This window comes from Homalodisca vitripennis, chromosome 7 (assembly GCF_021130785.1).
Source record: "Homalodisca vitripennis isolate AUS2020 chromosome 7, UT_GWSS_2.1, whole genome shotgun sequence".
Classification (NCBI taxonomy): domain Eukaryota; kingdom Metazoa; phylum Arthropoda; class Insecta; order Hemiptera; family Cicadellidae; genus Homalodisca; species Homalodisca vitripennis.
In genome coordinates, this window is record NC_060213.1 from 135,432,527 (window position 1) to 135,445,635 (window position 13,109).

Consider the following 13,109-nt stretch of genomic DNA (forward strand, 5'->3'; position numbering starts at 1 on the left):
GAACAGTACTTTTTGAATATTTAAATACTAAAGTAAAAGAGTTCGAAATTTTTTATGATGACTAATTAAAATTTTTGAAAAACTAGAATTTGTTTATTTTATTTTAACGTTCTTTCATAATTCTATGATCAAAAATAACAGTGTAAAGAGGTTGAAGTGTAAAATTGTTCTTTTCTTACAAGGCAAAAATCAAGATGGCTTCCAGTGGAAACAAACTAGAATTCCCAACAAGACATGATGAAAAAATAATATCTTTTATTCATACAAGTTATTGTACAAAATAATACCACTTAACTAACAAAAATACTGGAGTCTGTTATTTAATTCATATTCATTAAATACTAAAATTTCTATATCAAATTATAAATATATCACAAGAAAACAAAAATTGTATTAAAAATATAATTGAATTAGAATAGTGTGTTACTTTGGTGGCTGTGCAGAAAATCTTATAGTTTACGTACAATGAGAGGTTTTCTTAGATCCTAATTAAAAAAAAAACTTGTTTATCAAATCAGAATATAATCCTTTCAAAGACCATGTCTGATGTACAGTGTCCTGTGTCATACTACTCATGTTTAAATATCCCAAAACCTAAGCCATTTTGTTAAGTACTTTAATGAGACATTTGATGTACTGCAATGAGTCATTTGACGTGAACACTATGAGTTTAGTGGCAAATCCGTGTTACTTTAGCAAGTAGTCCTTGACATGTGACAACTCGTATGTTACTGGACATCCAGATGTTCTGTCGTGTGAGCCATTGAGTTGAGAATGGATGATTTGAACATAATCTTGATTGAGGATGTCAAAAAATCAAAGTACATCAGTGCAGTTAAATTAGTGACATTTAGACTCTCTTTCAAAGTGCCGTAAAATTCTCCATCACCTGTAAAGTTCTCTGGACCACCATCTGATTGAGGATTTCAAAAAATCAGTCATCAGTGCAGTTAAATTAGTAACATTTAGACTCTTTCAAAGTGCCGTAAAATTCTCCATCACCTGTAAAGTTCTCTGGACCACTATCTGACTGAGGATTTCAAAAAATCAATGTCATCAGTGCAGTTACATTAGTGACATTTAGACTCTCTTTCAAAGTGCCGTAAAAAGTCTCCATCACCTGTGAAGTTCTCTGGACCACCATTTCTCCTAAAAAATTTTTTAATGACCAATGATGATGCTTATATGAACTTTGCAGCTGCTAACTGTAAAACCTGGCTGCTAACTGTAAAACCTGGAACAATGAATCGGAAAAAGAATGCCAGGTCCAACGTCTCATACATTATCACGCTAAGTGCTTTAAAATTCTTGAGTATTTTGTGGCAATCGCTTTTATATGTTTTTCAACATCTTGGAAGGTTTCAAGATGGTGATACAAAGAAAGCTATCATCATTTAATTTTGAAATGTGTACTTTGGTGTGTTGGTCATCGGTAAACAAATATTACATTGGTAAATCAAGTTTATGTTTTGGGTTCTTTGCCTTATCTTTTCCAGTAATCTGTACAAAACTATAGGATTCCTCTTAGCTGAACTGATATCAATATTAGCGAAATAACCTTCTCAGCATCAGCGCAGCACATATGGCTGAACTGTCCTTCATATCAACAATTCGGAAAAGATCCCTAGGAGCATATCTCCTCAGCCCCAAGGACACCAGAGAAAAGGAGCCCTCAAATCTAATCAGCTTCTGTAAAAGTCTCAGATTCTGAGGACACAAATATAAGTAAGGGAGGTGAGAAGGTCCTTTTAGGACTAAGTGCGGGGACAATCGTCTCTTTCCCTCCAAAACTTTTGCATATTTGATAACAAAGCTACCACTTATACATTTTACAAACTTTTTTACTCTTAGTTAATGGTTTGAATGCAAACTTTTATTTAATATAAAATTTATTTACTTGAATACCACTCTTATTATACGGTAGAATAAAACTAATTATCCCCATTGTCAATTTCTCTGAAGAACTGTTCTATTCAGAAATTGTTGGGTCTTTACTGCAGTAGAATTGACGAGTGCGTGTGTGCCAGCGACCCCGTGGGGCAAGGTGCCAGTGCTGGAGATCGATGGACAACAGGTGACCCAGAATATCCCCATAGTCCGCTACCTGGGGAAGGAGGCAGGGCTGGGTGGCAAGGACAACTGGGAGGACCTCAGGATCGATGAGATCGTCAGTGTTATCGATGAGTTCAGAGTTGGTGAGTGGTTTGTTTAAGAAGTAGGAACAGCAGCTAGCCTTACGGTACCCTAAGGTAACTGAACAGTAACACAGCATGTTTCAACCGCCATTCCATTATCTGCAAATCTAGAGGTACTTGCTTGGGATCTCTTAACGGTGTCCAAAAATTGTCGTCCTGTGCTGTTATGTTTAGTATTTAACATTATTAGTGTTATCATCAAGGACGCAGCCAGCGAGGGGTTCCAAGGGGTCCGGAACCCCCAAATTTTCAATTTTGTTCAATTACTTTTTTAGTAGACAATTATTATTATTTAAATAATTCAGTATTACTGACATGTACTGCTGAAAGATCGTACTCCGCAAAGAAACGGATCAAGAACCTTTTAAGGAACAAAATAAAGCCTTAATATGAGAAAATTTTATTTGTCTGGACCCTTTGCTTCAGCATAAATTTTGCATCAATTTGTTTCATGCGATGCTGCAGCTGCCTAAAGATGTGCACATGGGATTTTTTGCGTACTACAGAGTGCAATTTTTGTTGAAGTGCCTTCTTCTTGGCTTTCGACCTACCCAGTTTGATGCTTGCCAAGCTCCAAAGTTTGTTAAAAGTTATTATCCCAAGCTGTTACAATTGTTTTCCCGATCCAAGTAGGTTGAGAAGCAAAAATTTGACATCGGAAAGCAATTATTTACTAAGAACATTTGGAAGTAGTTGTGAACTACAGCAATTTTGACCACAGAAGTAGTTTTAATCTTACCACAGCAACAGTCTGGTTGGACTTCACAAAACTGGTTAACTATCAGAATAATCAGTTACTAAAGCTAGATTATTGTCTGATTTCAGGCAATTTTTTAACACAGAACTTGTAATTTATTACTTTGATGTGTTTAGTACCACATTTTAATTGTTTGTTATTTCTGTTTGTTTGTGCATGCTTAACTTTAAGTTGAATGGTTTCTCAGCTGAAGAAGATAAAATATACTAATTATTGAAATGTTTTTATTCAATTCATGATAATAAGAAATCTAGTTATCGGTTTTTAAATTGTCACATGTTGTTCATTGTCTTATTTAATGCAATTTGATTTATTTTTATTTTAGTGTTAATGTGAATATGTATAATGTAATTCATGAATTTTGAAGTTAAATCACTTATTAAAAATAAAGTCCTGTCAATAAGAGAAGAATGAAATTCAACAACTTTCCTAAAACCTTGAAAAATACCTTATCATACATAAATTGATCTAAAACATTATCTTGAGTTTAAATATTAAAATGTGTTTACCAATTTATTGATTATCTAAGATAATGCTGATATAAGTCTTTGTATTAAAACCACATGGAAATTGGTAGTTTTTGTAATATAAAAAACATAAAAGATACCTAACATTTGGATTAGCAATGGCTCAGCAAAAATTTTAAACAGACATAAAAATTGAGTAATTTGATTACATTAAGTTACATTACGTCATGTAGTTAGACAACTTGTAAATAATTCCAAATGAAAACTAAGCAATGCATTTTCGGGCAATGAAGTCACTTATGTGATTCAACATTCACCAAAAGAACTGAAACTTCCCATTTTGTTATTTTTGCTTTTGCTTGCCTTTATTAAATAATATAACAATGTAATATAAACTATGTAAAATTTACAATAAGATATATGCTACTCACTCTTCTAGGAGATAAAACCACATGGTTGAAGCAAAATTTTAATAGTGAACTAAAGAGTTTTGGGACAGTCCACAGTTTAACCATTTACAGTAACACTCACTATTTTAATTGGAATTGCTATTTGAAAAGTAGTCTGTGAAGAACAAATAATAATAAGATTTAATAATCAAATGGTTACTGGCAGGAAGTGGCCTACTGACATGACTCCAGTAGTAACAGGCAATTTGTGAGCAGAGTATGATAGATTGCACTATCGGTCAGCTGTACCTGTCTATCTAATCTGTCTGCAGGTAGATCTAGTAGGCAGACAATAACAGTTCAAGGTCAACTACTATTATCACTATCTTTAACTGACCGCCCACAATATCTCTGATTCATTGATTTATTTGGTGTAATATGTTGAGGCAGAATATGGCTAAACAGTTTATCATGCTTTACTGGTGTTTCTCTAAATAACTGTGTTTTTGTGACACCTGCCTGTAAATCTGAAATCTGAACTTTGTCTATTCTCTAAAATGGTGGTAAAAAATACAAATGACTTAAAAGAAGGGAATTTTGTGTTTGCTGCTGTCCGTGGTTATCCTCCTTGGCCAGCTCAAATAGATAAAATTGAACACTAAAACAATAAATATAGATATTTTCGTGTAATTTTTTTTGGAACGAACGAAACTTCAAAATGCAATCAAACTAACATTTATCCGTATGAGGAATTTAAAAATAAATATGGAATCCAGAGAAAAAATAATGCCAAATTCAACCTGGCTTTGGATCAAATTCGTAAAGCCCAAAACTGTAATGGACAAACTACCCCGAAAAATATACAAACCAAAACAAGTGGAAGCAAAAAATAAGTCTTTGTCTACACCTAAGACTCCACAAACACCTCAGATTTTTAACAACGCCACAATGGAAACCAAGAATTTAAATCAAAAACATACTCCTGACACACTAACTCTTCAAAGTACAGTAGTTGAAGATTCAGCCAAAATGAATAATAACCATAACAATAAACCCAATCCTTCAGCTTCACAAAATGAAAAAAATGAACATCTGTGAATCTTTTCTAGAGTCCGAATGGGTATCAGATGATGCGGTTCAAATCTCCTATGATCTCTTGAACAATGCACTCCAAAATGATAAGTTTTATTTTGTCAGTCCTGTAATAACAATAGCAATAAAAACTCTTGAAGACTACAGAGAAATTTATTCAACCCATTTATTTGCAAAATAAAGACTTTATTTTCTTTCCAGTAAATAATTCGTCAGAAATTCAAAATATTGGTGGTTTTGGATCCCACTGGAGCCTTTTAGTGCTTGATAAAAAACAAAAGAACTTTTATCATTTTGACTCAGGAAAACATTGAAAACATTCAACTTACAAGAAACAAAAAACCAAACAAAATTTAAAAATAACAAAATAATTCAAGAGTTTGGAAGTGCACATTGGTGATTTAAAAGGAGTTATGGCAAACACACATTCTACTGGTAACTCACACAATCAAGTTGAATTCAGTAACAAGTCAGTTTGTGAACTCATCAATGTAATTGAGGCTGACATGAATGACTTAATGGATGAGTTTAGTCATGACCAAACAGTTGGCTTTGCCCACTGTATCTCCGCTGACCTCTGTGATGATAAACAGATGAGTGCAGGGGTTGCACTGGTATTTAGAGACCGTTTCGGGAAACCCACCCAGTCACATTGTCTCAACGATTTTTTGACTTATCAGACAACCAGGTTTGGAGCATCTGTTTACGGTCTGGTGACAAAAAAATATATCATCAAAAGCCAGAAAAGTGTGATTATGTTACCGCTTTCACTAAACTAACAGAAGATTTTAAAAGAAGAAAACTAAGAACACTGATCTGCTCTCCAATGGGATGTGTACGGGACCACATTACCATAGAACATTTTGTGGCTAATCTTATTCTCTTCCAGAAAGCTTCAAATGCCTGTGTCAAGATAGTTACAACTGACGAAGCATCTGCTGGTAAACTTAGAAATGGACTGATGCACTCTGATTTTGTTGCAAAATTGAAGTGTGAAATTTCTTTACACTTGACTCAAACCACTACTAAAGACTCTAATGCTCTAAATGCTTCTATATCAAATGATGTGCTAGAAGTCAATGTGGCTGATACTACACTGCAAGACACGTTTCGGAACATTTCTTCTGTAGTTACTAGTTTAATACATTTAAGTAATCACGTCTTTACACCCAACCCAACTATTAATAAGTTACCAATTTAGCCAATGTAAAACAAGAACTAGCTCAATCACTGAACTCCGCACTCTTCCTGGAAATCCATCTAACCAGCACTTTATAGAGTTTAATATAATATTTTTAAATATACAAGGTTTAAAAAATAAAATTGATGTCTTAGCAAGTTTTTTATTAGTATGCCTAATGTGCATGTAATCTGCCTGTCAGAACATTGGCTTGGAAATGATGAAATTAAATTATCATTTCCGGATAATTATTACTGTGCAGCTGCATATTGCAGACAGAACCACATTAGAGGGGGGACATCCATATTTGTAAATAGTAAATTTCAATCTAGGGAGTGGGACATTAGTGGATTTTGTGATGAATTAAACTTTGAAGCCTCTGCTATTTTTATTGATGATCTTAAAATATTGATAGTATCTTTGTATCATTCTCCAAATGGTGAACCCAATATATTTTTATGCACTCTTGACACATTGCTGTCATATATCACGCAAAAGACTAATTGTGATATTATATTGGGAGGCGATGTTAATATTTGCTTTGATGTTACAAAAAACACTGCAACAGTCAGTAAACTGCTTAATATATTAAGACAGTTTGATTTTTACTATTTAAATAATACACCAACTAGAGGAAAAAATTGTCTAGATAATGTCTTTATAAGAAAACATTCTCTCAAGACAGCCTCAGTCAGTACGTTCAAATTCCCATTCTCTGATCATGATGGCATCACTGTCAACATTAGGATGAAAAATAGAACATTTACTGAAAACGATTACAATAATTCTAGAACTGACTATCCCATTAAATTGATTATCCCTTAATGTGATTTTGAAAATCTGTCTTCAAAGATCTGTCTACATACTTACTTATGACTGGAAAAATTTTATATATCTAACTAAATTCAAGGGTGCGGAATACATGTTTGAGTCTCTGTTTACTGTTATCATTAACAATACAAATTGTTTCAAAGTATTAAAAAAATTAAAAGCGAGCAATTATAAAAAAATGAATAAAATGTGGTATACTGACAATTTAAGGAAAATGAAAGAAAAATTATTGTTTCTTAGTGACTTGATAAAGGGCAATCATAATAAAAATGTTTCCTTAAGAGATAGGTATAATGAATTAAAATATAAGTATAAAAAGTCCATCAAAGAAGCAAAACTAGCAAGTAATGTATATTATAGAGCAAAGTAGTAATAAATGCAAATCGGCTTGGTGCATTATAAAAAATAATAATGTTAAAGTTAATAATTTCAAAACCAACATTGATCCTGATACTTTCAATAATTATTTTGTAAATTCTGTAAATGAAGTTAAACGAAACATAAAAGCATCTGTAAATAATGTTGCTGCTAGCTGTTGTGTCCAACCTGTATTTTTCTTGGAAAAATATAACTCCAGAGAACGTTTTGAAAGCCATTAAAAAACGAAAAATTCTGACAGCTTTGATTTTTACGATATGTCAAATAACTTATTTAAAAAAACAGCTTTAAGTTTGGTAAATCCTTTCGCAACCTGTATCAACAAATTACTAAAAGAGGGGGTGTTTCCTAGACAACTTAAAGTTTCCAGAATTTGCCCAATATATAAAAAGGTCCGAAGAATGAGCCTGGGAGCTATCGTCCCATTTCTGTTGTTCCAGTCCTATCAAAACTGATTGAAACGCTGGTCTACGAACAGATTGTTGATTTTTTGGAGAGTAATTATCTTTTAAACGCATCTCAATTTGGTTTTAGAAAGACTAAATCTACTGTTGATGCAATAGATGATTTGATTAGACAAATTATTCAGGTATTTGAAAATAAGGCTTTTGCTCAGGTCACCTTCTGTGACCTGAGCAAAGCCTTTGATTGTGTTAACCACTGTGATCTTATCACAAAGCTAAATTATTACGGGTTTTCAGATCCTACATTAAAATTTTTCAAGTCTTATTTACATGATCGACAACAGATAGTTACCATCAATGGGGTAAGGTCCAAGGACATTACAGTAAAATATGGTGTCCCACAGGGCTCTATCCTTGGACCACTTGTATTTTTAATCAATATAAATGATCTACCATTTTCAGTGACAGCTAAAACAATACTTTACGCTGATGATACAACTTTTATTAACATTGCAAATAACATTGGAGAACTCTCAAAATTTTCGGATGAAACCTTAATAGGTGCTTCCCAGTGGTTTCGATCTAATGGATTTCTTTTAAATGAAGAAAAGACACAAAATATAATTTTTAGCTTGAAACCTTATTTGGCCCCTCTTGATAACAGTTTTAGCTCCAATGTAAAATTTTTAGGAATGTATATAGATAATCAACTAAACTGGAACCAACATACAGAATATATAAGCAAGAGGCTTTCTAGAGTTATTTACCTGTTAGGTCGCCTTAAGAATGCTGTTCCTAAAAACTATGTGAGAACTGCCTATTTTGCGTATTTCCAAGCAGTTTTTCGATATGGTTTAATATTTTGGGGCAACTGCTCAGGAACTGGAGACATCTTAATTCTTCAAAAAAAAGCTATTAGAGTAATGACTAGTTCTCAACCGCTGGAACATTGTAAACCACTTTTTATTCTGTTAGAGATTCAAACGGTTATCAATCTATATATATTTGATTTAGTTAACTATATTCTAAAAAATCCTAAATTTTTAAAATTTAACAACAAAATTCATTCATATAATACAAGAACTAAAAACAATGCTGCAATAAATTGGTTATCACCGCCTCAGTAAAACCTTAAATAGTCACATGGTGACATCGCTGAAAATCTATAATTTTTTAGAACCTCTGGTAAATAATAAGTATCCAAATAAAACCTTCACTAAGCTTTTTATAGTTGGCTTTTGAAACACCCTTTCTATAGTTTAGACGAGTTTTAAGAATTAAAAAACATTACATTTTAGATATATAATAATTTTGATATGTAAATTTTGACAATTGTTTATTTACTATTTAATTTATATGTCTAGGCCTAGTTTATTTTAAATTAACCTTCACTGACTAATTTATGTTACTAAAGCACTGTTTTTTTCTTTTTTTAATGTTAGTTTAAGTTTAAATTATTTTGATAAAATTGTTTTATTTTGACCATGCCCTAGGCTGCAATATGACATTGTCAATGATTGTAAGAATTTGAACGACAAATAAAGATTTATTTATTTATTATTTACACCTTCAATGAAATACCTAAAAATTAAAATTTTTCTAGCACATTTTAGGAAGAAATAATAAAATGTTCATTCTGTCTTTGAATTAATGTGCGTTCAGATCCTGATTCTAAGACACTAATATGATGTTTTTTTTAGATAGCATGTTTTACCTAGCAATATAGACTTTATTAATAAAGTGATTAATGAGTGAGAGACAAAACTACGAGACAAAAACAAATTTAATGTATTTTGTTAACTCATATCTCATTAACTAAACAGTTTTTAATTTTTCAAGTGTTTCTAGACAGACAAGAAGTATCCCATAAGTACAGTTTCACAGGGCTACTAATTATGTGCAGTATAATTATTAAACATGGTACATTGGAGAACATTGTGTGATAATTTTGTAAGTTTGCTCCTTCTTTTAGAAAATACTTTTATTTTACTGACTTTTTTATTGTATGAATACTATTTGAAGAGATTAATGTTTTAATTGCAGAACTGGCGAAGCATCACAGTCAGAACTATGCGAAGGAGAACCCGATTTCCAAAGATCACTTTTTCAATGAGAAGATCCCATTTTACATGAAGAAGCTTGATGCCCACATAAAGAAAAATAACGGTTACTTAGCCAACGGAAAGGTAAATAGTTAATTTATTTTTACACAGTTATAACAAACCAGACTCAAATACGATCTAACTCGTGTTTTAAAATAATGTAATTTGCATAGAGACCGTAATGTGAAATTGAAAGCTGAAGAACATTTGAAATAAATAAGGTCTTTATTTGTGAGCACACAGTTTCCACTGCCTTACATATCAATGACACTGTTTGGAGCTTATAGTCATTACCTCCTTAATAAATGACGAGCAAAAATGCTAAACAGAACATTTTTCCAGATTAAATCTAAGCCTGTGTCCATTTGACCAATTTTTTTTATCTTGAGCAAGTCATCATTAATACATTGCACAGGTTTATTGATACCTGAGGGCGGGTGTGTCGAGAGAAGTTGAGTATCGTCTGCGTGTGAGTGAAGGGAACACAGTGACAATTCATTTCCAAGGTCAGCGATATATAAGATAAATATAATTGGACCCAGACATGAACCTTGAGGAACACCCATATCTTAAGAAAGTTAAGGTGAACTTTCTTTTATTGTAATCATCGGTTGTCATACTTTCAAATAAGAACTAAACCAGTCATTCTTATCAACAAACTTATAAAATTTTAATGTAGCTAGCAACAATTAAGTATTTACTAAATTTAACACATGGAATAAACCCAGTGTCACCAGGATACTCCCACGGCTCTTTTCTCTTGCCATTTACAGCTCATCTGTAATGTTCAATAGGGCTGTTGTAGTCCGGAAAACTGTCTAAAACCAGAACAATTTTGTGGAAAAAAGTTTTCAGCTTCAATAAAGGTTGTTAACTGATCAACTATCAGCTTCTAGAGAGTTTTAGATAAGGATGGTGAAATAAATACAGGCCTAAAGTAAGATACCAGATAAAGATGTTTAATTTTGGGTATGGGTGTAATGATAATATGCTTCCAAGCTGCAGGAAAACAGGCCGACATAAGCAACAGGTTGACCAAATAAGTTATAGCTCCTAGACAATATGGACTAATTTTGGTTTCACTATTTGGATAGATATTCCGTCAACACCTAAGGCTTTTGTTGTAATAGCCTACTATTCATTATCTGTTTGATCACACTTTGACTAACTGGCACAAACTTAAAACTTTGTTTTGTACAACATTTATTATTGCAGAAATTACATTTCTCAAAACTAATCTTGCTTGCACTGCCCAGACCAGAAAAATATTCTTTAATTAATTCCATGAAAATGCTATATCTCCACAATCTCTACCATTATTCAGCACTCTACCAGTCCTCAAAGCAGCCCAAAAAGACTTTGAGTGTTTTCAGTCAAGTTTTTTATGGAAGTAAATTTTCTTTGCTCTTCTTATACCACTATTTAATTGATTGTGTACTCTGCAATAAAGCGTTCCTGCGCTTGCAGTTTTTTGCAAAGATATCTTTTTTTAATGTGATTTTGTCTTTTGTATCGTGCTTTTGTGTTACAGGCACGCATCTTTTATATTGATGAAAGATAAAATACAATTAAACTTTATCCTGAGTTAATCTTTAAACCAAACACTGAAAATGGTATACCTGTAAATACTAGTTATACAAAGTTCAACGTTGTGGAAAAGTATTCATTTCTGAACCTTAGTCTCGTGGTTTGATGAGCAAGAAAGACTACCAAAAAAGGATCAACAATTTTTGTTCACAAAGCACCAGTCCACCAATCTTAATGATAGATAGACCACTACTATTAAGATCCATTTAAGTTTTTGAGATACTAGAATCAAAGTTTCTGAAATTAAATTGTTTGGGCTGTTTTTTGGACTAAAAGCGAAGTCTCAGATACGCAGCCAAGTTCGAGGTTAAGTGGTAGAGAGGACTTTATAGTCCTAACTTTGCCTCTAATAAAGACATTTTTCATTTCAGCCAGTAACTAAGTTGTGTGCCCTCATAAGAGTAAAAATAGGAATAACATTTTACAGTAGAATTCCCTAAAAATATTCAGTTTAAAGTTGATTCGTTATTTGTGCAGCTGTCATGGGCGGATCTGTATTTCGGTGCGATGATTGAGCACATGACTGACATTCACGGCTCGGACATCACTGTCGGCTACCCTAACATCAAGGTGCTGAAAGAAAGAGTGTTCACGTTGCCGCAGATCAAGGCATGGTTGGACAAGAGACCCGAAGATAGTTACAAGTGGCTGTTGTTTATTAACTTTTTTAAAAAGGAAACTGTAAATAAATATCTTAACTTTTTTAAAAAAGGAACTGTAAATAAATAAAACGGCTATTGCATATCTTGTTTTATTATAGCAGGAAAGTAATAGATGTTTATATTTGCCATAACTTTATTGTACCTTACAGGTTAGATAAAGGATTTACTTGCTATGTCGGTTTATCTCAAGGAGATAACCTACAAATCTGATTGGGCACACCTGGCAAATTTGCTGCTCTGGGATAGAGGTTCTATCAAGATTAGTAGTAATCTTTGAAATTACAGGTTAAATTGGCATATTTATTTAACAAAACTATGGAATAATTAATCTTATTCCTACTGCTATTTAGGTATCAGATGAAACTTTGCCCCTTCTATAATTCTCTAATCTGCCTCCTATAGTTACCCCTACAGGCCCTTAAAAGTAGTGATGTTCATTCTCTTCATGTAGTTGTCTGACGATGAATTTTAAGCCTATCAAACTAGGAATAACATGAGAAATAATTATCGTTTCATATTGTAACCCTTTTGATACCTTCCTATTTCAACCCCCATCAAAATTTACATAACTGATGGTCAATTTCTTTCTTGGAAAAATGTCTCTATCGATTTAAAATACCAGGTTGTGTGCTTATAGAGTGTAAATTGGCTTTCAGCTCCTAGACTAATAGGATCATAGAAACCGCAAGAGCCCTACAAATTATAAAAAATTAGACAACAGCACTCCAACTTTTTTACCACAGATAAATATTTTACTTTGAACTAGACCTATATAAGTTATTTAAATTTATTCTAAACTCCCTGGGGTTGCAAGCTCTTCAACCAGATTCATCCTTACCCCCCAAAGCCAAGTCCTAGTTACGCCACTGAAGCAGTGAATATTCAATAGCATACAAACTTTCCTAGTAAGTAAGTTTGATCTTTTACGCTCTAAGGTTACTCACTAGTCAAGGACATAAAAGCAATAATCTTGATAGTACATTTTAATGCTGTTATTAATGTTATCACATGGAGCCTCTTAGAGACCACAATAATGGAATTAAAGAGAATCCATTGATTCTAATA

The 13,109-nt window shown here is 32.7% G+C and overlaps 1 protein-coding gene and 1 long non-coding RNA gene across 6 annotated transcripts in view; one reads left to right on the plus strand and one right to left on the minus strand.

The window, feature by feature from the left end:
- Positions 1-4,367, minus strand: part of LOC124366376 — a 9,777-nt gene extending 5,410 nt beyond the window's left edge. Inside the window, exon 1 of the long non-coding RNA XR_006922803.1 lies at positions 3,851-4,367. This is a non-coding gene — a long non-coding RNA (uncharacterized LOC124366376). The remainder of the gene's footprint in view (positions 1-3,850) is intronic.
- LOC124366374 (glutathione S-transferase-like) overlaps positions 1-12,911 on the plus strand; it is a 17,066-nt gene extending 4,155 nt beyond the window's left edge. For 2 of the 5 annotated variants that reach the window (XM_046822883.1, XM_046822880.1), the window contains 3 exons: positions 2,001-2,195; positions 9,737-9,879; positions 11,860-12,911. In XM_046822883.1, the coding sequence (XP_046678839.1) occupies positions 2,001-2,195; positions 9,737-9,879; positions 11,860-12,111 (590 nt within the window). In that variant the 3' untranslated portion in view covers positions 12,112-12,911. The remainder of the gene's footprint in view (positions 1-2,000; positions 2,196-9,736; positions 9,880-11,859) is intronic. The other 3 variants (XM_046822884.1, XM_046822882.1, XM_046822881.1) reach the window with 2 other exon arrangements.
- Positions 12,912-13,109: the final 198 nt, after the last annotated feature.